Source organism: Terrapene carolina, unplaced genomic scaffold (assembly GCF_002925995.2).
Source record: "Terrapene carolina triunguis isolate 2854851 unplaced genomic scaffold, T_m_triunguis-2.0 Scaffold95, whole genome shotgun sequence".
NCBI lineage: Eukaryota > Metazoa > Chordata > Testudines > Emydidae > Terrapene > Terrapene triunguis.
The window spans coordinates 30,072,927-30,100,157 of NW_020664446.1; the positions used below are offsets into that span (position 1 = coordinate 30,072,927).

The following is a 27,231-nucleotide window of genomic DNA, read 5'->3' on the forward strand; positions in this document are numbered from 1 at the left end:
AAGCCACGGTGGCTCTTTTTTAGTTCTTTTACTGTGTTTTTTAATTTGGGGTATACGTTTAAGTTGGGCCTCTATTATGGTGTCTTTAAAAAGTGTCCATGCAGCTTGCAGGGATTTCACTCTAGTCACTGTACCTTTTAATTTCTGTTTAACTAACCTCCTCATTTTTGCATAGTTCCCCTTTCTGAAATTAAATGCCACACTGTTGGGCTGTTGAAGTGTTCTTCCCACTACAGAAATGTTAAATATTATATTATGATCACTATTTCCAAGCGGTTCTGTTATAGTTACTTCTTGGACCAGATCCTGCGTTCCACTCAAGACTAAATAGAGAATTGACTCTCCCCTTGTGGGTTCCTGTACCAGCTGCTCCAAGAAGCAGTCATTTAAAGTATCGAGAAATTTTGTCTCTGCATTTCATCCTGAGGTGACATGTACCCGGTCAATATGGGGATAATTGAAATCCCCCACTATTATTGAGTTCTTTATTTTGATAGCCTCTCTAATCTCCCTTAGGATTTCATCTTCAATATCACTGTCCTGGTCAGGTGGTCCGATAATAGATCCCTTCTGTTTGGCTTTAGAAAGCAGAAAGAAAGTAACTAGAAATGCTCCTGACAGCCTTCTGTCATGTTCACCAGCTGCAAAAAGTTGAGGTTCATCAGATATCATGCCAGGAACATACTATTACTATCTACTATGCTGCGTTTTTCATTCTTGCCATTTACATAAGCCTCTTCTAATACGCAGACTGAAAAGCATGAAGATTTAATACTAAGATATAATATTTTAAAAATTCAGTTGGACAAAGTTATGTAGTCAACAATACTGCCCTACACACTACAGCAGGCATGCAACAGTATCCAGACCTCCATTCCTGGAGGAATAATGGAGGAATAATACGGCTATTATTTCTCTTCTAAGTTTTATTCTTAAAGGAGAAATAATAATTTTAATAGCTTTTCCACAAATTCCAAGGCTGATTAAAGTCACCCTCAAAAGTTAAGAAGAGCTTACTTGCAGGATTAGGCCAATAACGTGCATCAGTCACTACTATCTGACAGTGCAGTGGTCACATATGGCACTCATGTTTTTAGAATTTTTCCTAGTAGAGGAACATTGAATCTAGTGCAAGATAGAAAGTATTTTATTTAGGTGGATTATACCAACCACAGAACTGTTCGCGGTTTCTATGATAAACTCTGAGGGAGAGGACTAAAATGAAATGAAAAAAAGATTGTTTAGGCCTTATTCAAGAAAAGAATTAAGCACTTTCCTGAATAGGGATACATTCTGAAATTGGGGATTTCATGAATAAAGTTATGGGAGACATTCATAACATGTACTGTCTTGGCAATTTGGAAGAAAAAAGCCCACATTCCCCTCTTTCATATTTATATTAGTTTGCCCCTTAGCTGCAAATTATTCCTACTGCGGATAGTTCTTACTGAGGATGCTTAGCATTCAGCATCTCATCAGATTGGGCCCCCTGAAAGTTCTCAGAACATCTTAGGAATTTGCTATTCATGGTAGTTATGTACGCCTTCTCCTTGTTATTCAGAAACTAATAACATTTTATATAATTCAGAATCACACAATAGTTTTTAAATACAAAACTGTCATCAATCGTATCCAGTACTCTGCATAGTGTGTCATTTTCCCCCAATATTTCTTTAACAATAGAAATCATTAAGGCTGCTATTCCACATCTTAAATTTTCACAGGACATAAAACTAATAACTGCTTTCTACCTCAGTGACTTTTTAAAACAGCTCTGAGCTTGAAAAAAAAAAAACCTCTACAATGTTAGCCACAGGAACATTAACATGATAATAATTTAATCCGTTTATTGTATACTATACATTAAGAATCCCATCTGCTCTCTTACAAAAAAAGCAATTCTAATGATATACAATATTTACACGTTATCTAATTGCAGAAAGTAAGGAATGGATTGATAGGTGATTGTCAGAGAAGTAATTTTCACCATATTGGGAAATATTTGAGTCCAAATGTAAATGCTACAGGGTAAATCCAGTCCTCAGCACCCAGCTTGAGGATCTTGGCTGGGTGCTGAGGATCACTGTGGGTGGAGGGGAGGCATCCTTCTCCCCTCACCAGATCACAATGAATCAGTGGAACTGTTCAACACAAGTTACTCCCCCCGTACTGTGCTCTCTCTATGAGGCAGGGAGGAAAGGGCTGGAGAATCCATGCAGCAGTGAAATCCTCTTGCCCCATCCCTCGGTCTCATCCTGCACAAATGGTACATGCCCCTTAGCCACTGTGACACAGGTGGCCTTTGTGGAGCTGGACTATGCACTGCACAGTGGATGCATTACTCCTGTCCCACAAATCCTACACCTTATGCAGTGGAATGGCATCAGTTACACTTCTAAGGATCCCTCTGCAGCTTTGGATGTTGGGTACAATCAGGGCCGGATTTCCAATTAGGCATGTGCCTAGGTGCACCAGCATTCTAGGGGCAGCTAAAAGTGGGTTAAAAGTTAAAAAATTAATAAAGTAGAACCTCAGAGTTCAGGACACCTCGGAAATGGCGGTTGTCCATAACTCTGAAGAAGAGGTTACAGACTTCAGCCACATGGGGTGTTAGGGCTGCTGCAACAGGGTGCGGTAGGATGGTCAGGTTTCCGGGCTGGGGTCAGGGAGTCGGGGCTTCTGACTCTCAGGGAGCCAGGGCCCCAGGTAGGGGACTCAGAGCTTCTGCCCTGTGGGAACACTGGAGCTCAGGGCTTTAGACCTGGGGGGGAAAGCACTGGGGTTGGGGCTTCAGCCCCACAGCTCCACTCCCAGTTTCAGCCTCACTGGGGGCGCTAGGGCTTGGGGATCCCCACGGCTCTGCTCCCTGCTTCAGCGCGGGGAGGGGGGTGGAGTGCAAGGGCATGGGGCTTTAGCTACGGGGGAGTGCTGGGGCTGAAACCGGTGCACTCCCCTTACCCCTCCGTCTAAAGCCCTGAGCCCCAGTGCTCCTGAGGGTCAGAAGCCCAGAGCCCGGAGCCCTGACCCCACCCCCATCCTGTGGCTGCACACCCACCTCAGGGGAATACAGTATTTGGGGGTGGGTTTTTTTGTCTGTTTCTTTGTCTGCAGTGCTGCCTGACTGAGGACTTCTGGTTCCACAGGGTGTCCCCTTGATTGGGAAGTCCGTAACTCTGATGTTCATATCTTTGAGGTTCTACTGTATTTAAATTATCATTTCTTTTTGTTTCATTGTTTATAGAAAACACGAAGGTCAGCTGTAGGTGGGGAGGGGAATCCAGAAGATTCTGTCTTTAGGGGCACATAAGGTGTAAATCTGGCCATGGGCACAATTTGTTCCTAGTACCTACCTCCACAGAAGGACACGGAATATGGTTTCCATTAGCTGAACTTTACAGTGAAGAGATCATTGGAATGTAATTCCACATTACACCCAGAGTGGAGAAAATGTAGGGAGACAATCTATGTTAGGTACCAGAGGGGTAGCCGTGTTAGTCTGAATCTGTAAAAAGCAACAGAAGGTCCTGTGGCACCTTTAAGACTAACAGAAGTATTGGGAGCATAAGCTTTCGTGGGTAAGAACCTCACTTTGCATCTGAAGAAGTGAGGTTCTTACCCATGAAAGCTTAAGACTAACAGAAGTATTGGGAGCATAAAGGTGCCACAGGACCCTCTGTTGCTTTTTGTGTTAGGTACGTGGCCCCCCATTACCATAGCATGGGAGCAACTCCGAATCTTAACTATAGTTATTAGAGCTGGCGGGAACATTTTTGATGAAACAGTTTTTTATAAGCCATGTATCTTCTTTCCTCTTTATGGTGCTCTTTTTAAGAGTTAATCCAATCTAGAGATTGGTCAGAAGACTGGTGGCACATCCTATTAATTATAGTTAATTAAGATGAACCCTAAGAGTGATTTGACCGTTCCAACCTGGGATTGCTGCCTGCAGTGCCACACACCTGATGCACATGCATGATCTTCTGGTTGCCTACTCATCCCAATCTGTCAGCATGGCATTGTGCCCACTTACAAATTGATCAGACATAGGACACATGTACAGAGCAGTGATGAATTTAGTGCAGAATGGAAGCAGGAGCAAGTAAACTTGATCTCCAGAGATTTTGCCAGTCTGCATATGAAAGCCCTCCCCACATGTCAACAGCTGTTCTTTCTTTGCATTATCTGCAAAACCTTCCACATATGGACACAAGGTTGTAAGTTGTTTTGCTGTGCATTTCTGGTGATGTTTCCAAAGTTTATGACACAGTGCTTAAGGCTCAAAAAAGTAATACACATGACATCCTTTTTTTCAGCAAAAGAGCACCCTTTGCACAAATTTTATTGTTGATTGTGCCTAAACGTATGAGCTTTTCTGTAAATACTTAAGATTATCTATACTATATTTCCTTCATATAAGAATGAAAGTATGTGCCAGGATTGCCTATAGGTAAAGTAACTATCTGTGGCCACATACATACACAGGCTATTTCCACACTACAAGCTACGAGTGTGATTCCCCTGGTCATATACACCTACTTGCCATAGCTCGATGAGAGCTAGCCTGAATACAAATAGCACTGTAGCTGCGGTAACACAGGTAGGGGCAGCAGAGGGACAGCTGAGACATACCAAGTACTTATCCACTGGCTTTAGGTGGGTTTACACTTGGCCCAGCTTAGCCATGCCTCCACTGGTGCTACATATGCTACCGCGCTACACTGCTATTTATACGCATGCTAGCCCTCATCGAGCTACTGCAAGCATGTGTACGTGAGCAGGGGAAATCACAGCTCTAGCTGTAGCCACAGCCATTAGTACAAACATATATCAAATACTAATAACAGAAATGTGTCATCATCTAAAACAATCATACACATCAGCCAAGAGTAGAAACAATGGGGAAGGCCCTTGCACCCCAATGATCACATGATGAGGCAGCACACAGAGGAAGCTACTGAGTGGAGAAAGCAGAAGTAGGGTGAAACAAGTCCTTGAACTGGTTTAAAACATAGTAAGGAGGCTTTAAATTGGATCTTAAAATGAATGGGGAGTTAGTGGATTTGAAGACACAAAAGATATGAGGAGGAGAAAGAATTGAGTGTTACAGATAATGCTAGAGTTATAGACATCAGAGGCAAAGGAATTATGATTCCAGCAGAGAGAGAAGATAGAGCTGTTCTTGGGGATGGCCCTTTTGCCCAAGAGAAGCATTTCTTAGGGTATGTCTACAGTGGAGCTAGAGGTGTAATTTCCAGCTCAGGCAGACATCCCTGAACTAACTTTGATTGAGCTAACACCCGGGGTGCTGGAACTAAGGGTGGTGGGGGTGTGGCAGCACCCTCTGGCTTGAAGTGGTTTCCATCATACACAGGGTTTACAGTTTTGTTTAATGGCTTTCAGCATCCCCACTATCAGGGCCGGTGCAACCCATTAGGTGACCTAGGCGGTCGTCTAGGGCGCTAGCATTTGGGGGAGCGGCATTTCGGGTCCTTCGGCGGTGACCGCAGTGGCCGGATCTTCGGCCGCCCTGGTCGTCATCGGCATTTAGGCGGAGGGAGCTGGAGGAGGGCTGCCTGCAGCAAGTAAGGGCGGGGGGCGGCACGCAGGGGAACTCCCCGCCCCAGCTCACCTCTGCTCCGCCTCCTCCCCTGAGCACGCCGCCCCACTGCTGATTGGTGCCGCAAGCCTGGGAGGCGGGAGAAGTGGAGCGGCGACGGCGTGCTCGGGGAGGAGGCGGAGCAGAGGTGAGCTGGGGTGGGGAGCTGCCGCACGGGGGGAGCTGCCGCGGGGGGGCGCCTCAGGGCGGAGTGGGGGCGGGGAGCTGCCACAGGGCTCGGGGGGGGGGCTCAAGATGGAAGTTTTGCCCATGGCGCGAAACATCCTTGCACCCGCCCTGCCCACTATACAATTTGTTCCAACGCCACTGGCTAATACACTAAAAATAGCCCTATAGCCACAGCTTGACAGGCAGCAGGACAGCCTACCTGTCCGATCAGGGTAGTTGTGCTCAGCCACACCTGTGTCAGATTACCTACTTCCCCTCCTCCACAAACTGGTTCTGATCAACAGGCGGATTTCTTTAAAAAGGGCTAAGAAAAGTCAGTTTGAGGGGGGAACCCCAGACAGCTGTCAGGGTTCTGTGGAGGACCGTGAGCAAGATCTGCAGGAGATTGAGAAGGGGCTCCAGAGAAGGAGACCAGGAGTCAGGGCTCTATCCCAGAGCCACAGATAGACTGAAAAATAATCCAGAAGGGATTGGAAACTGAGCCCAAAAGTTGAGCTGAAGTGCAGCAAAAGCATTTTTGGTTTTATTTGGACTTTTGTTACCACTAAAGGGGACTGAACTCAGAGCATCGCAGCTGTAGGGCTGAGCATGTGAATTTCCAGGAGAGACAAAATCCAGGTGAGGGGGAAGTTGAGGCAGGGAGCTCCTGCAATGCCACACTCAGTCAGAAAGGGGCTTGCAGATGCCCATTATTTGAAAAAAAAATCACAGCTACAACAGCTACTTTCATATTCATTGCCACTTAAACATATGTAGGATTTCAGATGGGATTGTACTCAGCGTGGATAGCCTGTCCTGCCACCCATGCAGCCTCAGCTACACGGCTATTTTTAGCACATTAACTCAATAAGAACTAGTGCAGATATATCTACCCACACTGGAAATTACACCTCCAGTTCCACTGTAGACATACCCATAGAGATACCAAGCTATAGGAACGTGAGATAAAGTTACGAGTTTACCAGATCAGTATAGACAGACAGCAGTCATTAAAGGTGTCAAAAAGGTATATAGATAAGCATCTACAATGTAACAAGAAAGTTAAGGTTAAAGGTGCAGCTATGATGGCAGAGAGAAGATGAGCAGAAAAGGCATCAATCATAGGCATACAGGACTTTACAACTGGCGCACCCCAGTCTGTAGGAGTGGTTTTAAGTAAGCACAGCGTTGCCAGTGCCATAATCACCCATTTTACTGAAGAATGCAAAAATCCAACAATACCACATTTTATGCTCATTTCAGCCTAAACTTTTCTGAAAAATAAGATATGAAGTAGGTAACCTGAGCTGTGATTTATATAAGTAAGTGAAACTAAGTTAAAACATGATCAAAATGGCTGTGCTACCAAGCCCCAATTTACTGATCCACCACACACAGTGTATCAAAATACAGAGGATGATTTGTAAATTTGTAAAAGTTTTACACTTAGGATGTTATCAGCCCAGTTTATAACTGTGTGTACAATTTGTAACTGATGCAGCAACAGTAGATATATTGTAAGATATATTGTTACTTGTCCTCCCTGGTTGTGCGCCAAAGGAACTCTTGCTTCCCTGAGGCTGAAAATAGAACCTCAACATTGTAGGCTCAATTCTCCACTAGTGTAAATTGCTGTAGCTCCAGAAATCAAAGTGGAGTATAGAAGTCAATGAAGTTAAGCCCATTAACATCCATTTAGGATATGTCCCTATAGCTGGTTTAATTGGGGGATTTGAATATTTGCTCATCTTCTTTCTAGGCTACCATTTTAAAATCCTCTTCCCATTCCATAGCCTTTTTTCCTGATCCTATAGAGGAGGGTTGTCAGTAAAGTTGTATGGAATTCTCGTTTTTCAGTGTGAGAATTTCTCACATCCATGAAAGATTAATGAAATGCCACCAAAAAATTTGCAGAACTCAAAAAATACAGTAATTTTATAATTGTACAATATCTCCCAATAGACATATACAATGATTCATAGACTATGTACATGCATACACTTGAAAAAAATCAAGGCTGAGGAATAATTTCACAGTGTAACTTTGTAATGAGTCCCCAGAGGAAATATCTCTACTTTTTGTTCCCATCTGCAAAGCTATGTAATTGATTCATGACCGATGTGTTAATGCTGCCTTTTCCTGTCAAAGTCTCTTTGGCAATATATTAAAGTATCCAGGGTTCTCCCCTGACATAACCCCTTGATATTGAAAAATAGGATTCTTTGACATGCATCACATTTCAGGCAATGGGCCACAATAAAACCTCCAATGCCAAAGTGTTCATGAATATTAATATAAAAACACGAAAAACACAGCAATCTCACACAGTATGCAGAATAGAGTGAGAAAGTACTGCCTTTTATAACAAAAATGATTCAAATGGTCTCAGTCTCTTCTAAGCACTCTTGTGTTTAATTAGAAATCAAAGTATATTTGTTATAGGGTATATTTGCAATAGTGTATGAGGAGCTTCTAAAAATCATCATAGGCAAGTGTTTTCAAAGAAAGGGATTTTGTTGGTTTGATGTTAATAAAAAAATAGAGAGATTCATAATTAGCTTGACTCTGCATGGCCCTTCCGCCCTCTCCATCCCACACACATACTACATGCAGAACAATCAAAAGAAATTATTTTGATTCTGGTCTACACTGTCTCTGCTTTGTGTCACAGCACTGCTGGAAAGTGGCACTGGACCTGAGAGCTCCTCTACTGGAGTAAAGCAGCTACGATAGTGACTTTGGCTCCAGACATCCACTTTGATCCGTATAAGGGGGCATAGCAGGGAAAAGGAGGTATGGCTAGTGATCCTTAGCTAGCGTATGTGCTTTTGGGGGCATTGAGAAGCCTGTGCAAGTTAAAGCAGCTTTAAGGCTGCTCTAACTTGTGACAGGAGAGTGGCCGAGGATCAGAAAAATGCAAATGTGCTTAAAGACACCTTTGAATATCCCACAATCCTGAACTGAGCCATGCACAATTTGGCCATAGTCAAGGAACCTTTATGTTTAAGTGGCAATGAATATGAAAAACGGTTCTGTGGAAAGGGGACTTTTTATTCTTCAAATAATGGGTATCTGCAAGCTGAATACACTGCACTTGAGGAGCATAAACAAACTGAAAATACATCCTTATAAATTATGACACTGTAGCTTCATTTCAAAGAGCAAACTGTACCTTTGTCTTATCATATAAGGCATGGTTATCCAACATCATCTTCCTTTCATGAGTGGCATATCTTCGTAGGTCACGCTCAAACTGCTGTACAATACACAACAAGTTACATTACTATACCAAACCAAATTGAGTACTCACTTTGTTGCTTAATATGCATAAGTGTTAGAATACCAATCCAAATTATAAATGAATGGATTTTAAAATGGCATGATTAACAACCATCTTCTGCTAAGAGACATATTCTGGACAGATTCAGTACAGCTAAACAAGACCTTCATAAAATGAATGTTTTCAGAGGCTGCACAAAGATTTATAGTCTCACTAACTGAAGTACCAGTTAAGTTAGATCAATTTAAAACTACTTTAAAAATGTGTGTGTATGAAAAAGCCTACTCACCGTCAGGGCCAGCTCTAACTTTTTTGCCGCCCCAGGCAAAAAAAAACCAAGACGCCCTGCCGAACCCCCTGCCCCACCCCCCCCCCCCGAGTGCCGGGCCAGGCCGCTGAAACCCCCGCCCCCCCGCCGAGCGCCGTGCCGCCGAAACTGCCGTCCCGCCCCCCCAAGCGCCGCACTGCCCAAACCTCCGAGCATCATGCCACGCCACCCAAACCCCCAGTGCCGCGCCAGCCCCCTCCCAGTGCCGCGCCGCCGAAGCCCCCACCATTGCCGCGCTGCTGAAACAAAAAAAACAAACAAACAAGCAACCTCGAGCGCCGCCCCACCGAACCAAAAAAACCAAAAAACCCCGAGCGCCCTCCGCCACCCCAAGATTGGCCGCCCCTTCCAAGGTGCCGCCCCAAGCATGTGCTTGGTCGGCTGGTGCCTGGAGCTGGCCCTGCTCACCGTTTAGAAGGAAGTTTAGAAGAAGGTCAACATTATTGGACATATAACATGCAGAAATATGAACTGGCATTCATTCGTACATTACCTGTTTCATTTAATGGATCTAACTTAAGTCTCATGGTAGTCCCATAATGAATGAACATTCACAGGGATATTATTTTGACATACAATACTACATTATATTAGCTTTGCCTGATACTAGTTGCCTTACTAATGGTATAGCATTGTAACAAGAAATAGTTTAAATGAAGCTTATACTGGACTCCCACAGTTTGCTTGCTAATAACTCCATTTTTCTAAATCAAGAAAGGCTTGGTTATTTTAGGCTTTTTCAGTGGTGTAGAGACATTTAGAGAGCACTGGGTACCTGCCTACGGGCATTCATGGTGATTGACAAAGGCACAGATTTGGTGCAATGTGGTGTAGGAGCAGAGGCGTAGCGAGCGCCCTCCGTACCCTCCAACTGGAGGGGGCCTCGCAAGGAAGGGGGCCCCTAAAAGTGGCAAAATAAATACCGCATTCCAGTTTCTGCATTGTAAGGGGCCTCGCCCGGACATATGTTCGGAGAGGGCCACTGTTCGGAGGGGGCCACGTTCTTTGTTGCTACAGCCCTGTGTAGGAGCGTGATCCCTGGGGAGGGAGGGGAAAGAGACCCTTCCCACATAGCAAATACTCCCAGAGTGGGAGGGAGTCTGAGTCTGCAGGACCTGACAAGTTCAGAAAGACAAGGTTAAGGGGTGACTGGATTACAGTCTATAAGTATTTACATGGGGGACAAATACTTAATAATGAGCTTTTGAGTTGAGTAGAGAAAGGTAGAACATGATCCAATGGCTAGAAGTTGAAGCTAGACAAATTCAGACTGGAAATGATGCATACATTTTTAACAGTGAGGATTAATTAACCACTGGAACAATTTACCAAGGGTCATGGTGGATTCTCCATCACTGACAATTTTTAAATCAAGTGGTTTGTTTGGGTGGTGTTGTTTTTTTTAAAGATCTGCTCTAGGAATTATTTTGGGGAAGTTCTATGGCCTGTGTTATACTGGAGGTCAGACTATTTAATCACACTGGTTCCTTCCAGCCCTGGAATCTATGAAACACAATCTATAAACCCAAAACAGAGGGTTAATTTAAGATCTCAAGGATTGGCTACAGGAGGTTAGGAGATTAGAAATAGGATTTACAAGTGGGCAAGGGAAATAATTTGATGTTTCAATTGCCTTTTCTGAAAAGGTTTGTAAAATGGTTAATTAAAGGGGAATCCATCAGTCAGTCTTCTCTTTCTTTAATAAACAACTGAATTTCTTTTTATGTTTTACATAGGAGCAAAATAGGCTTTTTTAAAAATGTTGACCATGGAAGGGAAAAGAAGGTATTTTCTACAGTAAAATTATCTCTGCACTGAATTTCTACTAGACAGAAGTAAGTTAGAACAGCACATATCTCACTACAGGATTCCTGAACACCCTTAACCCTGCTTAGCACTTCCTGCATGGACACAGTTACAGAAGTAAAACTGAGATAATATAAAGATTGCCTTCTGTGTTACAGCCCTTTTTCACTGCTGCCATCCATAGGAGCCATAATGCGGCCACAAAAGCCCAGCATATAATTCATCCGTCAGAGGGGAACTCTTTGCTGATACAAGTGTACTGCAGTTGGCTCCTGTACTAGTGCGTCCCCACTACTGGCCTGGTGTAAGAGGTGTGTCAGAGATGGGGAGGGGATGGGGAGCAGTGGAGCTTCATTTGAGGACCTTATATCAGTGGCATTTAGAGAAGTCCAATAGCTGCTCTAAATCATGTGGAGGCTGTGGCCAGTCCTGCAAATTGACTTTATAAGTAGCTCCCTGATGTGTCTCCCGATCCCCACATACTGAATAGGGCTATTTACTCTAGTATAAGTGGCATCAGAGGGCAGTGATGTAGAGCAGAGCTAGTCAAATACTCTCCAGTGGAACACTTTTCCATCACAAAATGACATTGTGTTGGGATGTGTTGATTTTAAAAAATTTAAAAAAAAAAAAAAAATGAAATATTTGGAAACCTTTTCAGAATGTAACATTTTGATTTTTAGTTTTGAAATTGCCTTTCATTTTGAAAATTTATTTTATTTCTTTATTTTTGTATTTTTTAATATTTTATATTATACCGATTATACCACCAATTACAGTACCAGCTACCAATTAGCAAAGTAACTATCAATCACAAGATCAACTACCAGTACCAATAATAAATTATTTTATTTTAAAGTTATAAAATAGTTATTAAACCCTAAAGTCTTTGCCACCTGGGGAATTCCCCTTTGCCCAGATGGCCAGTTAAACCCTTTGCAGTGCTTGAGTGGCAGAAGGTTGTAGGTGCACCAAAGATCGGGCTTATGATTCCCAGAAATTAAACTTCAAGGAAAATACATGTTATATATTATTTGTCTGCTAAAAGAGTTAAGTGTTAGTGGTGCCTCTGTCACCATAAGCTAGGATAATGTTTTGGTTAATGACTGGTTAAGAAGAAGATGATAATAGAAAAATATGAAGAAAGGAACATTTTTAAAAGTCGACCAACTGTGAATAGTCGAGCAACAACAAAAATAGGTTAGTAGCTCAAAGAAAAAAAAATGTAGGCTCTTGAAGTTACTTACCCTGGAGCCAGTCCAACCTAACAGAGCATATGCATATTGTTCAAAGGGGCTTACAACCAGATCTACACGGATTGCCTTCCAGTCTTTGACTTCTGCCTTATCAGATTCTTTTGATGCATCACAACTGCTGGTGTCCACTCTTTGCTGATGTAATTTTAAAATTGCAAAGCATTTCTGGAAGTGATCAAAAGCATCAACTTTTCTGCTTGGTAGTTTTGCCTGCTCAAATGTTGATTCAATGAGATCATAGTATAAAAGCAAGCCCTAAACAAAAGAAAAGCACTGCTTACTGCTTTTGATTTTGCTAGAAATTCAGAATTTCCAGATAGTCTTACATTAACATAAACTCACACCTATGTAGTTTTTACTGCTCTCACAGTACTGTACACCAGAGGCCAAATCCCAGCATATTGACAACATGAAGCCCAGCAGACCAGCTCTTGTTGACTGGGCTGCATAGCTGTTGGGGAGATCATAGCAGATCATGAGAGGGAGATCATCTGATCAGGAGGCAATGTTTGCTACTCTTAAAAAACAAACAAAAAAAACAGGTTTTTCGGCACTTCAAAAGAAGTGCTCATTTTGGAGTAAATCCATAATCACATTCAGGGTGGTAGAAGTTTGGAGACAATAATAAATTTATCACTTCTGTAGATTAATTTTAAGCAGGGCTAAATGAAGTCCAATCCCATTTGTGACATCACATAGACATGATTCTCAGGTGGTGGAAATTGGCATCATTCTACTGAAGATAAACTACGCCAGTTTATACCAGCTGAGGATTGACAATATGTTCTTCTTTAAAAGCCTGAAAGGCACAAGTGCTGCTGTTTAGTCTGCTCTAAAAACAGTTTGCATGACAGAGACTGTAATTGTCAGCTGTACACACACACACACACAGAGCAAAAATCCACAGCCTTATCTTCAAGAGCTGGAGAAAATTATTGGTATGGGAAAGTTACACGTTGTTTTTGCAAATTCTGAACTTTCATTTCAAACTATTTTTTCCCATTGCCAGGATACAGCCATCACAGGTAATAAATGTGTTGCTGCCCTTTTAAATCAGATCTGCATAGAACAGTCTCCAGTACTGAGATTAGCCCTATTATTTAGCTCCCTACCATTCACTTCAATGAGACCTCTCCTCTCCCATCCATTCCCCTCAATGAGGTGTGAATGTCAGAGTCTGATTTCGACCATTTAAATGCTAAGATTATTCAGCACAGGCTGGTTATTCTTTGTCTTTCTTAAAAAAACCCACAAGGAAATTAATGCCAAGCTGTGCTAATGCAGTGTTAAGTGTGTACAGTTAAAAATGTTAAGTGAGAGAATGCAAACATTAAAATCCTTACAGCAATGTTATCTCTGCTATGTCACAGGTATATATTTAACAACATAAAGAGAAATGTATTTAGATATGCTTCTAACAAAAAATAAAAATAGAAAACACTATATACTGTAGATGCATTAAAAAGTTGTATTGACACATATGGCTAAGAAACTACTGGCCAGGAGACTTCCAAACTGCAGCCCACAGGGGAAGTCATTTTACATGGCCTTTGAAGCACACTTACTTCATCTTTAAAGCATTACTGAACTATTAAAAGATAAGTTGTCTACCGCATTGCAGCTTTTCCATTTTACCATTCCATTTTGAAGCTCAGAGGAGACATATCTTCTGTTTCTAGACCCACTTATCCTTGATGCTGCTGCATCAAAGAGCAATATGGTGTTGTTGACTTACCCACTTAGTTTTTCTATCAGCTTTCAGTAGAAAGATTCTGCAACACTAAACTTTTCAACTAAGAAAAAGCTCCTTCTAAACTATTTAAATTCATTTTTCCATAGTTTACAAGTTAAACATTGCAGAATCTTTCACTAAAAGCAGTTGAAAGAAAGTCAACATCATGACCTTAGTGACGTTCTTTGATGCATCTGAGCTTTGAAGCAGTAGCACAAAAGTGGGAAAGCAACAAAGAGGCAGACAGGTTTACTGTCAAAAAGTATAAAAGTGCTTTACACTTTTTTTTTTAAAATAAATCTAAGGTAATAAAAAAGGCAGGAGGAGTATAATTCCTCTGTTTTTGCATTTTGATTTTGTTGGCAGCCAGTTTCTCCAGCATTGACAGTAGGAAGATGCATATTAGAAGTGACATAGCACTGAGTTCAAGCAGCATAACCAGCAGTGCGAGCAGCAGATTTATATACTATAAACAGGGATTCTTTGTTTGGGGGAGCGGGGAAGACGGGGACTCTGCCTATCACTTAAACTGATCCCCAGTATATTTAGGCTTGGCTCTTTTTGCCACCTTACACCCTTCCTCCACCACCACCTCTACCTCCCATTCCTCCATTTCTTCGCTCTCATGTCGTCTCCAACTGAAACCTGATCCATTTATCAACCCCTTCTCCTTTCTTTACTTACCGTCCTCTCTCTTCTTCCCACTGCTTCATCTGCCTAGTTTTATTTCTCTCTTTTTTAAACAGCTTTCTATTTTCAGTTCCCTATCCCTTAGTTTAAATCAAGCAGCACAAGGTGAACTGCACTGCCCGCTTGTGTGGCTGACTGATTCCTTTGATTTAGAAGCATTGCTCCCACGAGGATAAGAGGGGTACTGTGGGAAGTTTCCTGGGGGGATGAAGTGCTGCACTCAGTGTACAGACTCTTACCCCAGCTGGAGGCAGGGCACATTTTTTCAATCTGGCATTAGCTATATCAGGGGTCGGCAACCTTTCAGAAGTGGTGGGCCGAGTCTTCATTTATTCACTCTAATTTAAAGTTTCGTGTGCCAGTCATAAATTTTAACATTTTTAGAAGGTCTCTTTCTATAAGTCTATAATATATAACTAAACTATTGTTGTAAGTAAAGTAAATAAGGTTTCAAAATGTTTAGAAGCTTAATTTAAAATTAAATTAAAATGCAGAGCCCCCTGGACCGGTGGCCAGGACCCGGGCAGTGTGAGTGCCACTGAAAATCAGTTCGCGTGCTGCCTTCGGCACACATGCCATAGGTTGCCTACCCCTGAGCTATATAGTTCTGGAGAGCCCTCCCACTGCTCCTATTTGAAGTCTAAAGACAGCTGCCCAGAAGACAGTGTACTTTGCCCTGTATAAAGTGAGTGGGGTCCCCATGAAAGAAGCTTTAAATAAATAACATCAATAATAACAGCACAGATCCTCAGCAGACCTTCCATGGACTTCAATGGAGTTAAGGCAATTTACACTTGCTGAGGATCTGTCCCAATAAGTATACTGAGCATAAGTAAGGTGGAAGCCCAGGCCTCAGAAGGGAGGCTTGGAACTTCTTCAGAGATTGGAAGCTGACTGGAGGAAGGGAGCTAGGGCTGTGTTGTGTGCCCATGGAAAAGGATCCAGGATCTACTGAGAAAGTTGGTAGGATAGCATTTGGTCGGCTCAAAAGTTCTGGACCACCTTCACAGGTATCTGTTTGGAGGCATTTCCAAACCATTGAATCGTTTGATGTCTGTTCCTCATTAACACACTGAAAAATACATAGAATTCCAGAACTAATTTAAAATTATCCTCTCTCTACCACTTGAACTGAAAGCTGATCTTACTTAGCTTCTGGGCTTTCGATAATTTACCTCACAAAGAGTTCCCCTTTTACATGAAGCAAAATGATTTCCAATTTAATGCCAAGAAAAGTGACTCTGAAAGCAATATGTCCTCCAAATACAAATACTATTACATTTCATATGAAAGACAACAAAGAAGGTGCCTGACTTGTAATCAATCCCTTTGAACAGGACAGAAATTAAATTTATAGTGATATTTTTACTAGTAATGAATGTAAGGAGAAGTAGCAGATTGATTATTCCCAAGGGACCATATTTATTGTGCTAAAATAGTTTGAGGCACCTGCACCATCTAATATTCAAATCCTTCCTGGAGAGTTAAATATTAGTAACAATCATTTCTAAGGCACTCATCACCTATCTCTACATCAGCTTACAATGCTGAATCCAGTGCTGTTAACAAAATTCTTTTGTATCCAAATATTATTTGCTTCATACCTGCTTTTTCCATAAGTCAATCACTTTATGTAAAACTTCTTCTTCTTCTTCTTCTTCTTGTCCTAGCCCCGGACTGCTGATCAGAAAATCGACATCATGTCCAATCTTCTTACCCCTAGCAAGAATACATAGGAAGAATAAAACAGTAAAGTTCCTGTTGAATTTCAGCCTTACTTTCAAAGAGAATATTTTTGCTGTATTATAAGAAGAGTTTGCAGGATAAAATGATAGCAATGTTTCTTCAAATATAAGAAAAATGGAATCTATTTCTTTTATCAGACCTGTCACTGTTCTTTGTTAAGCAATAATTTACAGTATTTGATGTATTTCTTCTGTTGTTCAAACTAGATAATACAGATCCTTTTGGTAACTTGAGATGTTAAATCTCTCTCTTCAAATCTTAGAAAAGAAGGAGGAAATCATAATCAGGATATAATAGTATATATTATGAATCCAGAGCAGTAACAGCTGATAAACTTGCCAATCTAACTGCTGTAGACTCTAACATCCTTTAGATTTTGATGGAACATTTTGAATTAACAAAAAGTGTGATTACAGGTAATTATATTCCTCCCTATTATGAGAGACATAAAATTTCTTCTATTTAAAATGTCTGTTTTGTTTTAACAGACTAGTTCAACTTTAATGGGACTACGCATATGATTGTTTACCATGGTGAATAAAGATTCTACAGTCTAGTCCCGACTCCCATGTTAATCAGTTTAACTTGAAATGTTATTTGGAGAAAAAAGAATTTTCTTATGTGATGGTCTCTTGTCTTTCTTTACTTAAATCCAAGTGTCCAGCTTGCCCTGTACACCCTCAAGATAGTATGAACTTGTCAAAATGAATCAATGGTGTAAATGTTAAAGGCCAGCATATCAAAGTAATTCGACATAACAGAGATTAATAATCATGAACTAGAACCTGACACCTCTCTCTAGGTCTTTTGGGAGGATTAACAAATTAATATTTATAAATGAGTTTTGGAGATTAAAATAATTATACTTGTGCTAAGTAGGGGCCCAGTAATGTTCCTGTTGAAGTCAGAGCTTGACTGGTGTTAGCAAGTAAAGAACAAGAGATAATGGGAGTCATCTTTAGATTTTTAAAGCATTTGAGGTGCAGTGACTTATGTGAGGGTGAAGTTCACCTGTGGAGTGTAGAACCAGCATGAAGTGTTCATCCTAGTTTAAACGCTGCCACCAGGCTTGCTTGCACATCTCTGCATAGTCGCTGCCTAGGCCATCTCAAAGATCTGTGATTGAGCAGGTACGGGATCAAAAGTCATGCAATCTGTATTGGCAACAGATCTAGTGGCCCCCAAACCTATGCATTTAGTATAGAGGAGCTGGAATCACTGCTCCAGCTCATTAGCCTGTAGTAGCAGCAACTGGATGGAGTGCAATTTACTGCAGCCCTGACTCCTGGCCCTGTGTTGGAGGAGTAGATTTTACCTCTCCGGTCTACCAGCATTTCTTCCAGAGAGAGTCTTGTTACTTAAACATTATGCAAGATAAGCAAATTACACTCTTGGTGCATTCATAGTCAATATTCTATATATCATACTGTGTATAGTATGGAATTTCCATATATTATGATATAATTCAGGTGTGAGTTTCAGTTTTGCATTATTCCCAGCTGGGGTCCAAGTTCCTCTGGCACACTGCAAAGAGAATTTTTCCTCCTAAATCACATTTAAGCTTCAAGGCAATCAAGTCAATGAAACTGTGGGGAAATGACTCATTTAAAAGTAAGTGACAGAGCTCTAGGAAACAAACAATGTGAAATAATTGTCGCACAATGTGTCTGAAAATTGGAAATATCCAAGACAAAAGATTTTCATTTTAAGTGTGTGGGAGCTAGTGTTATGATTTAACCAAATACTCTTTTCTCCTACAATGTTTCGTAAAACTGAATCAGATTTCCTTAAACCTGGAATATTTGTAAGAATTGATATGGCTGACAGGCATGTCAACTGGCATCCATATGACAGGAAATCATATGATTGACAGGCAAGATGCTAGAGTGGATGCAGCAGAGAGCTATAAGGAAATGAAAATCAGTTTTACATTTGACAAGCAGACTAACTTACGATAATGCAACTATTGTGCAGTGACTGCACAAACTAAGTCAAAATCTCTTAAGAAGGTGGAAAAGATTTAAAAAGAAATTTCAAATAAAGCATGAGTCTAGGCACAAAGTCAGAACAGCAGTTCAAACCTTGAGAAGTTAAAATAATTTAAAAATATTCCATGCAACATATTTTTACTTATGCTGTAAGATGGAATCCATTATATTGTAAATTATTATATACAGAGAGAGATGGCGGGAGAGGTAATATTGGACCAACTTCTCTTGGTGAAAGAGACAAGCTTTCGAGCTCCACAAAGTATTTCAGGTCACACCAACTCCGTGGAGCTCGAAGGCTTGTCTCTTTCACCAACCGAAGATGGTCCAATAAAAGATATTACCTCACACACCTTGTCTCTCTTGTATCATGGGACCAACATAATTTCAACACTGCAAACTATAATTATATACAGAGCTTTTATATAGCAATTTTCATTTAAATGTCTCAAAATGCTTTTCAGGGAGGCAATTACTTTCCCAATTTTAGAGAAGTGGAAAGTGAGACCCAGAGAGGTAAGATGACTTGCCCAATGTCATACATACCAGCCAGTGAAGAGCCAGGAATAAAGAGGAGGTCTCCTTACTCCCATCCAGTGCCCTAGCCACCAGTCCATATTGTCTCCCTAAGAGTGTCATTAGAGGAAAATCATTCTTGCACAACAAAATAATCATGTTTTGTGCAGGGAATTGAGAGGGTAAGAACCTTATTCCTTTCCTCACCTACAGACAGGCCTTGGGGCTGAAACCATTTCTCCATTATTGTCATTATGACCTGTGCACTGGCATAGTAATCTCTGCCCCTCCACACCTCTATGCAGCAATTTGGGCTAGGGTTACCAACCCTCCAGGATTGGCCTGGAGTCTCCTGGAATTGGCATCTAGCTCCCGTACACTACTGAAAGCAATCCAGGAGACTTTAATAGGATATTTTAAGAAAATGACATTATGTCATGTTGGGGGGGGAAAAACCTCCCAGAATAGCTTGAGTCAGAGTTGGCAACCCTAATTTGGGCTAATAGCTCAACATGCTCAGGCAACTATACTGTACTTGCCTCTAAAGTTCCATGAGTACATTTATTTTTTCTACTGTTTGGCCAAACATAGGGCACTTATTAAAATGCTTTATCATACATGATGTTAGAGTGTTTAGGGCTAATATAAAAGCACTACATAAAAAGAATTAAATTATTATAATGGTTATTAGAGAGACAAGGTAGGAAAGATAATATATTTTATTGGACCAACTTCTGTTGTGGAAGGTACAAGTTATTGTCATACCAGTGTTCCAGATTCTCCATCAAATTAACTCTCATTGGATTTACCCTCTTTTTTGCACAGTCAGATCACTACTGGGAGACTCTCAGCCTAATTTCCCTCTACAATATTTACCAAAGAGTTTATTTCATTCTACACTTGTTGGTTGTTCCCTCCTCAAAATAGGATAATAATTTATTAGGTTCAAATTTTGCATAATGTGTTTAAGACGAATAAATGTTTAAGGCCTATACATTATGCACACTCAGGAAAGTGCATAAGGGGTGACATCCTGTCTCCATTGAATCCAATGAGAATTGTGCCATCGATTAAAGAGGGTCAGGATTTCATCCATGGAATTGATATGGGAGTTTCTAGCACTGTACAACTAGTGCATATGGGGCTCTATGTCACAGTGATCAGTCAAGTAGCAGGGGAATTAGCAAATCACTGGGCTAGGGCCCCAGCCCTTTGGGTGGGGTAGGACACTAAGCAGTTTAAAGGCTCTGGCACTCTGCTTGTCACTCTGCCCTGCCCAGTCTATGGGGATCTGGCTCTCTGGGCAGGGCTGAACAGTAAACAGTCTTGGGGCCTCTGGTCCACAGGCAGGGAAGAGCAGTAAGCGGTCTAGGGCTCAGCTGTCTGGCTGGGCAGACCGCAGGCAAACAGGCCATTCAGCCTCAGGTGGGAAGGCTGCCACCCCATGCAGGGAGGGGAAGAGGAGGGTTGGAAGCAGGGGGCAGGGGGACCTGGACCCATCCTACTCCATCGGGTCCCAGCCTAGGGCCCTGACAGTGATGGAGGGCTCCACCACTGGGTCAGCAGTGTATTTCAGTGGGATCCCTAACTCGTGTTCTAACAGCAAATCTGAGTAAAGTCTGGTTTCCCTGGGCTACTTCCTTCCACAGTCTGGGACTGGGCTCCATGGTCCAAGGGTCCTCCATCTCTCCTTGGAGTATTCAGCAGCTAGCAATCCTAGCAGCTCTTCTCCACACTCAGTCTTCTCTGGGTAAATGGCAGCTGACAGTCCCAGCAGCTCCTCTCTGCACTCAGTCTCCTCTAGGGTCAGGGTGCTACCTGACTCGGTAGCACAGCTGGAGGCCTACAGCAGACTAGAGACATCTGGCTGTCTCCTTTACTGGCTCTGGCCCAACTAAGCCGGAGGCCCCTCTTCTTATATTTCCTGTCCCACCTCTCAGTTTCTGGCACAAGGGGCAGGCCCAGCCCGGCTCTGCCCACCAGGGAGCAGAGGGTGGTTTCTCCCCCTTTGGCTTGGAGGGAGGCCACTCTCCTAGATTTTTCATAAACACAGCCCAATGATTTCCACCTCTCTCTTACTGGCTTCATCCACCTTTACTTTTCTATTAGGCATCATTACATCAGATATGGTGCTTTCCTTTTTTGCACATTTTATCTACTAATCACTTTGTATTTTGAACCATACTGTGGAAAAAACAGATGTTTTCTCCATTTAATTTTTTCTTTAAGTTAATGCTGTAGTATCCTTTCTACTTGTGCCACAAGGACTCTGTGTTGTTTTTGCTGATACAGACTAACACGGCTACCACTCCGAAACCTTTCTACTTGTATATTTCTTCCTAGTCCTAGCGCTCTCTCAGTTTCTCCCGACAATCTTTCAAAATGTACATATTTGTTTTAATATTTCTAGAAGCTTGTTCTGGTCTCCATAAAAAATTCCTGCTTGGTCAACACATGTTGTATATTGTGGAATAAACCTGAATGATCTATGTTGGCAATCTAAGCAGTATTAGTACTGGTCAGGGCTTGGATAAGAGACTATTATGGAAAACACAGTAACCTTATGAGTTTTACTGGATCAGGGACTATATACAAACTTCTGCCCCAATCACAACTCAGTGTTTTAGGAACTATCCATAATGTTCAAAAAGCTAACTTAAGAATCATCTTAAAGAGTCAAGAAGAGTTTAGGAATGAGGAAACCAAATCAGTCCTGCCTAGAAGCTGAAAAAATCAGCCAGATTACCTACTAAAAGTTCCTTTAAACCCACATGAGTCTTCCTGCATACCAAGAATATCTGAATTAACAAGTAGTTCTATTTAGTTTTACAAAGAGGACACTTGATCATAGTCTAGAAGTGCCTATGGGGGATGGGAGGTGAGAATTCTCTTAATACAAGGGCATAATAAACAGCTTCAAACTGAAGCTAAAGTGAATTCAGACGAAAAATAAAGCTTTTTTTTTTATATATATAAACACACCCACCCACCCCGTCAGGGTAATTAGCCACCGGAACAATTTACCTAGGGGCATATGGATTTGCAATCACCTGAAGTCTTTAAACCAAGATTGGATATCTTTCTAAAAATTATTCTCTGGCTCAACCAGAAGTTATGAGCTTGATGCAAGTACCACTGAGTGAAATTCTATGGCCTCTGTTATAGATGAGGTCAGACTAGAATATCATAAAGATCCCTTCGGGCTTTAAAATCTATGATTCTGTGAGCAATAGGTATTCCATTTATTTAAGTTATATGATAGCAGCACTTGGTGATTCTTCTTTATAGCCAACATTTTTAAAATAATCTTCCAGGCTCATATTAAATTTATAATGGGATTATTATAGTTTTTACAAATCATTCTTAATCAAGACTGCTTGATTTTATTTTTGTGTGAAGAATGTGTATGCAAGTTGAATCATTCACCTCAGACCTGTCCTTCTCTACTAAAGAGCAAATTGTTTGGCTGATTTATAATTAGAAACCCAGTGAATATTGTTCTGCTGTTTGGAAGTTCTTGAGCAGGAATGTGATTTACTAATAGTGTTTTCAGGTCAGTCAAAGAAATCTTTCCTCAGAGCTGCCATATACTGGAATTTAACCAGCCCTCAAATGCATCTTGCGAAGGGCACTAGAATGTTCTCACTAGGGGGAAAAAAGGCACTCAATATTTAAAAGGAGAAAAAAGGTTTTCAGGTAGTTGCTGAGACAAATCACCAGGGATGAATTTGGCCCACTGGCTCTAAATTCTCAATGCCTAGATTAAAAGCAGGCCAGCCAATTTCTATTTGTGTTTCTCAGAGAAACAGATGGAACATTTCCATTTTAAAAATTGTTCAGTTTGCAACATTCATATCACAGCCAAGCCACTATCTATTCAGCAAGCTTACCTACTCCATACTCAGGCAAAACTCACTGTTAGCATGGGAGCATAATAAATGCTGAATGTGATCCGTGAGGGCCCAATGCTGCATGCACTTACATACATGCTTTACTTTACACGTGAGTATTCCAACTGAGTTCAAAGGGACTATTCATGTGCATATAATTAAGCATGTACATAAGAACTTCCAGAATCACAGCCTACAAAAACAACAGCTAACCATTGTCAATATCTGGTAAACAGCATTACATGATAAAGATCATAACCTGATCAATGTCCCAGTGAATGAACTAAGAGTCCATTACATAACAGACCATCAAGCATCAAATATATCATTCATTCAACAATATAAGACTCCATTAACATGTCTGAGAGACCTTGTCTACAATGTATGTCATAATAATGTTTTATAGGAAGGAATAATAGAAAATAGAAAGACTCTAGAAATATTTAGAATGTACAGTGTCAGGTTTCTTGCTCTTTTAGACTTTTCTTTCTCAGCTAAAATTAAGAGAGGAGAGTGTGGAGGGGAGTACATAAGCTAATAAGCACTGGATATTAGATAATGTTCTGAGTTTACAGTGTGAGGGAACTAGGCTGTACTTACCAAAATAGTAGAGTCACGTTTACAATATATTCTCATTTCACACATTTAAACTGTATAAATAATGCTAATGGATATTTTTACCCATATCATTTCCCTGCCTTTTCATTGAGTAAGAAGAAACCTCAGCTGTGAAATAGCTGTCAGAGAATGATGGCTATCAGGAAAGACAGCGAAACAATCAGCCCATCAGGAATTGTTGCACAACCAATATGCACTATATATAACATAGCTCTTAAGGCCTCCAGTCCTTTTCTTGTTGCATCATTTTCTGATAGGGAAAGCTGGGATAACTAGTAAAGAAGAATCCCAGTCCTGAATTGCATGGAGCATGGGTTTAAGATATCATATGGAGAGTGTGAACAAAACATAATGAGAAAAAAAATCCCCCAAAGAACTTAGATTAAAATGAATCCTGCTGAAAGTCATTTGTAGAGTGGGCTGAACACCAACTGAGATACTGGAAGCTGATATAAAAGAAAATGGTAAGTCCTTTAATTGTGGGAAGAAATATGGGAATTTACAACATGTTAAATTAAGTGCATGTCCCACAACATACTTCTTTTGGGAAAAGCAAGGAAGAGCGCTTATAGACAGATACATCCTCAAGTGATCTGAAAATTTATGATGCCACCTAAAGAAGCCCTTGACTATAGATAACCACATGTATAACTGTCTATGAAAACCAAATGCAATTGCTAAAGTGATGACAATCTGACAATGGAAAAGGGAATAAATGTTGCAGAATGATGCACAGAGTTAATGGAACTAACAAATGGAGGTACAGCAAAATCACCTTTTGTTTAAGTGGCAAACAGATTTTGTAGGCAGAAGGATAGTTATTTTTAGATATGACAACTGAATCATTTACTGATACTATACAATACATATTATTGTTAAATTAGACATACTCTAATTTGAATGTGTATCTTCAATGTGCAGGGTAGGCATACACATGTAATTACACATATATACATTCACACCCTTTTAAGACCCCCCTTCCCATTAGGGGTCTTCAATGCCCCCTCAATATTTGTTGTGGGGATGGTTCTTCCCCTTCAGTATGGATCTGATCCAACTCCCATTGCAGTCAATGAGAGTCGATCAGGCCCTACACCAACAGCACCCAGTAGAGGAGGCCAAGGAATCTTGACTTTTAATGCATGGAGGAGCATTGGTTGGGGCAGCTGATATCACCCCAATGTTTTCAGGTAATCTGGGGATGGTGGGAGGTTAGCCTGCCTTGTGAGAAACTAGACCCAGAAATGATCACTCTTCCACACCCAGGTCTGGAAAGGATTTTTACAATAATTAGGACTATAACTTTTGCAGACTTAATAGGCAAATATAGGAAGAGAAGGTCCTTGAATTGTTAGTATTGAAGTGTGGGACGCAGGGAACTCAGAGGGAAATCCAGGCCCCAGTGAAGTTAATGACAAACTCCGTTTGAATTCAATGTGATCAGGATTTCATACCCATGAATTTTTCTCATTCACTGCAGTAATGCCACAGATTATCAGGAACTTCTTGAATTAAAAACAATAGGACTATATTAAATTAAGTAATTACTAGTTTTATGAATGTGTCCACACCACATGAGCATCTAAATAACATACCAGCTAACTACAAGTGAAACCTATAACTGAAACTCCTACTAGAGTATTGTCTCACTGAATGTACTGGAACCAACATATAATCTAAGATTGGTTATTTGAAGGTAGACTCTATGGTTTTTTTCAAAATCCTAGTCTGAACTCTGGACCTGAGGCAATGGTTATGTATTAGGGTTTCAGTGACAGGCTGACTTATCCAGCCACCAACATCTGTGCTCTTCCTAGGCTTCAGGCCCAGATTTTTTAAAAAGATATTTTGGTGTTGCTCTGCTCAGAAGCCAAAATCCCATTGACAGCTGATGAGATTTAGGCTCCTACATGCCTAAATCCCTTTTGAACATGAGATTTAGACACCTAAATCAGTTGGGCATTGCAACACTAACTGCAGCAACACCTAAAAATCTGGGCCCAAGAGACTAGAAAGATTATTGATTTTGCTGGATATTATTGTGACGAGTTTGGTCACAGAGACCCCTTGGGACTATCACCTGATGTGCTGAAATTACCTCTGAGCCTGTTTTCCCTGCCAGCTTGGGACTCCAGAACCCTGCCTTGTTGAGCCAGACACGCTAGCCTGCTGCAACACTGACTCAGGGTCTGGGCCACACCCCCAAAGTTGCGGACTTTAACCAAAAACACCTCAGCAGGTTACCACTCCAACACCCAGACACCCAGTTTCCAGTGGGATCCAAACCCCAAATACATCTGTTTTACTCTGTATAAAGCTTATACAGGGTAAATTCATAAATTGTCTGCCCTCTATAACACTGATAGAAAGAAATACACAGCTGTTTGCTCCCCCAGGTATTAATCACTTACTCTGGGTTTATTAATAACCAAAAGTGATTTTATTAAGTATAAAAAGTAGGATTTAAGTGGTTTCAAGTAATAACAGACAGAACAAAGTAAGTCACCAAGCAAAATGAAGCAAAAACACGCAAGTCTAAGCCTAATACATTAAGAAACTGATTACAGATAATATCTCACCCTCAGAGATGTTCCAATAAGCTCCTTTCACAGATTAGACTCCTTCCTAGTCTGGGCCCAATCCATTCTCCTGGTACAGTCCGTGTTAGTTCCAGCAGACATCTCAGGTGGTAAGCAGGGGCTCTCTCATGACTGCCCCCCTTGTCCTGTTCCACCCCCTTTTATAGTTTTGGCACCAGGCGGGAATCTTTTGTCTCTCTGGGTCCCCACCCCTCCTTCTAAATGGAAAAGTACCAGATTTAAGATGGATTCCAGTATCACGTGACAGGATCACATGTCCTGTGAGACCCCAGCCTCCATTCTTTCTGGGCTGGGCCACACATACACAGGAAGGTTTGCAAGTAAACAAAGCCATTTACAGTTCATTGATTCTGAAGCACCCTTAATGGCTTCCACTCAATATGTATACATCAGTAATACAAGTTTATATCTTATTCTCCTAATTCCAGACATAGAAATAATACATGCAAACAAATAGGATGAACACACTCAGTAGATTATAAGATTTGTAATGATACTTTACAAGAGACCTTTTGCATAAAGCATATTCCAGTTACATTCATAAGCATATTTTCATAAAGCATATGGAATGCAACGTCACAATTATTATTATTATAATTAGTTCAGTGCCAACTGTGAACTAGGTGCTTTCCAGACAGAGTCAAAAGTGTGAGGATGCATTCATGATGGAAGCTTTATGCCAAAGAGCTTTGTTGAATGAAAGGAGTAAGTGTGTTTCTCAGCATTTACAATGATGGAAACCGGAAAATGCACAAAAAATTAGAAAATTTGCAATAATGTTGTCACGGAGTATGGGGGGACTCAGGGCCCTGCACCCCCGGCGTCCTGCGATTCACCATGACTCTCAGCCAGCCAGTAAAGAAGAAAGTTTATTTAGATGACAGGAATACAGTCCAAGACAGGCCTTGCAGGCACAGACAACAGGATACCCCACAGTTAGGTCCATCTTGGGGTCCTTGGGCACCCCAGACCACCTCCTGGGGTCAGAGCCCTCCCTGCCTTCCAGCCACCTCACCA

At 41.2% G+C, this 27,231-nt stretch overlaps 1 protein-coding gene across 1 annotated transcript in view; it reads right to left on the reverse strand.

The window, feature by feature from the left end:
- The window catches only part of DNTT (DNA nucleotidylexotransferase), a 127,845-nt gene that overhangs the window by 21,371 nt on the left and 79,243 nt on the right, over positions 1–27,231 (reverse strand). Inside the window, exons 8-10 of the mRNA XM_026651139.2 lie at positions 16,461–16,575; positions 12,426–12,689; positions 8,937–9,020 (exon numbers count right to left, since the gene is read on the reverse strand). Of these exons, the coding sequence (XP_026506924.1) occupies positions 8,937–9,020; positions 12,426–12,689; positions 16,461–16,575 (463 nt within the window). The remainder of the gene's footprint in view (positions 1–8,936; positions 9,021–12,425; positions 12,690–16,460; positions 16,576–27,231) is intronic.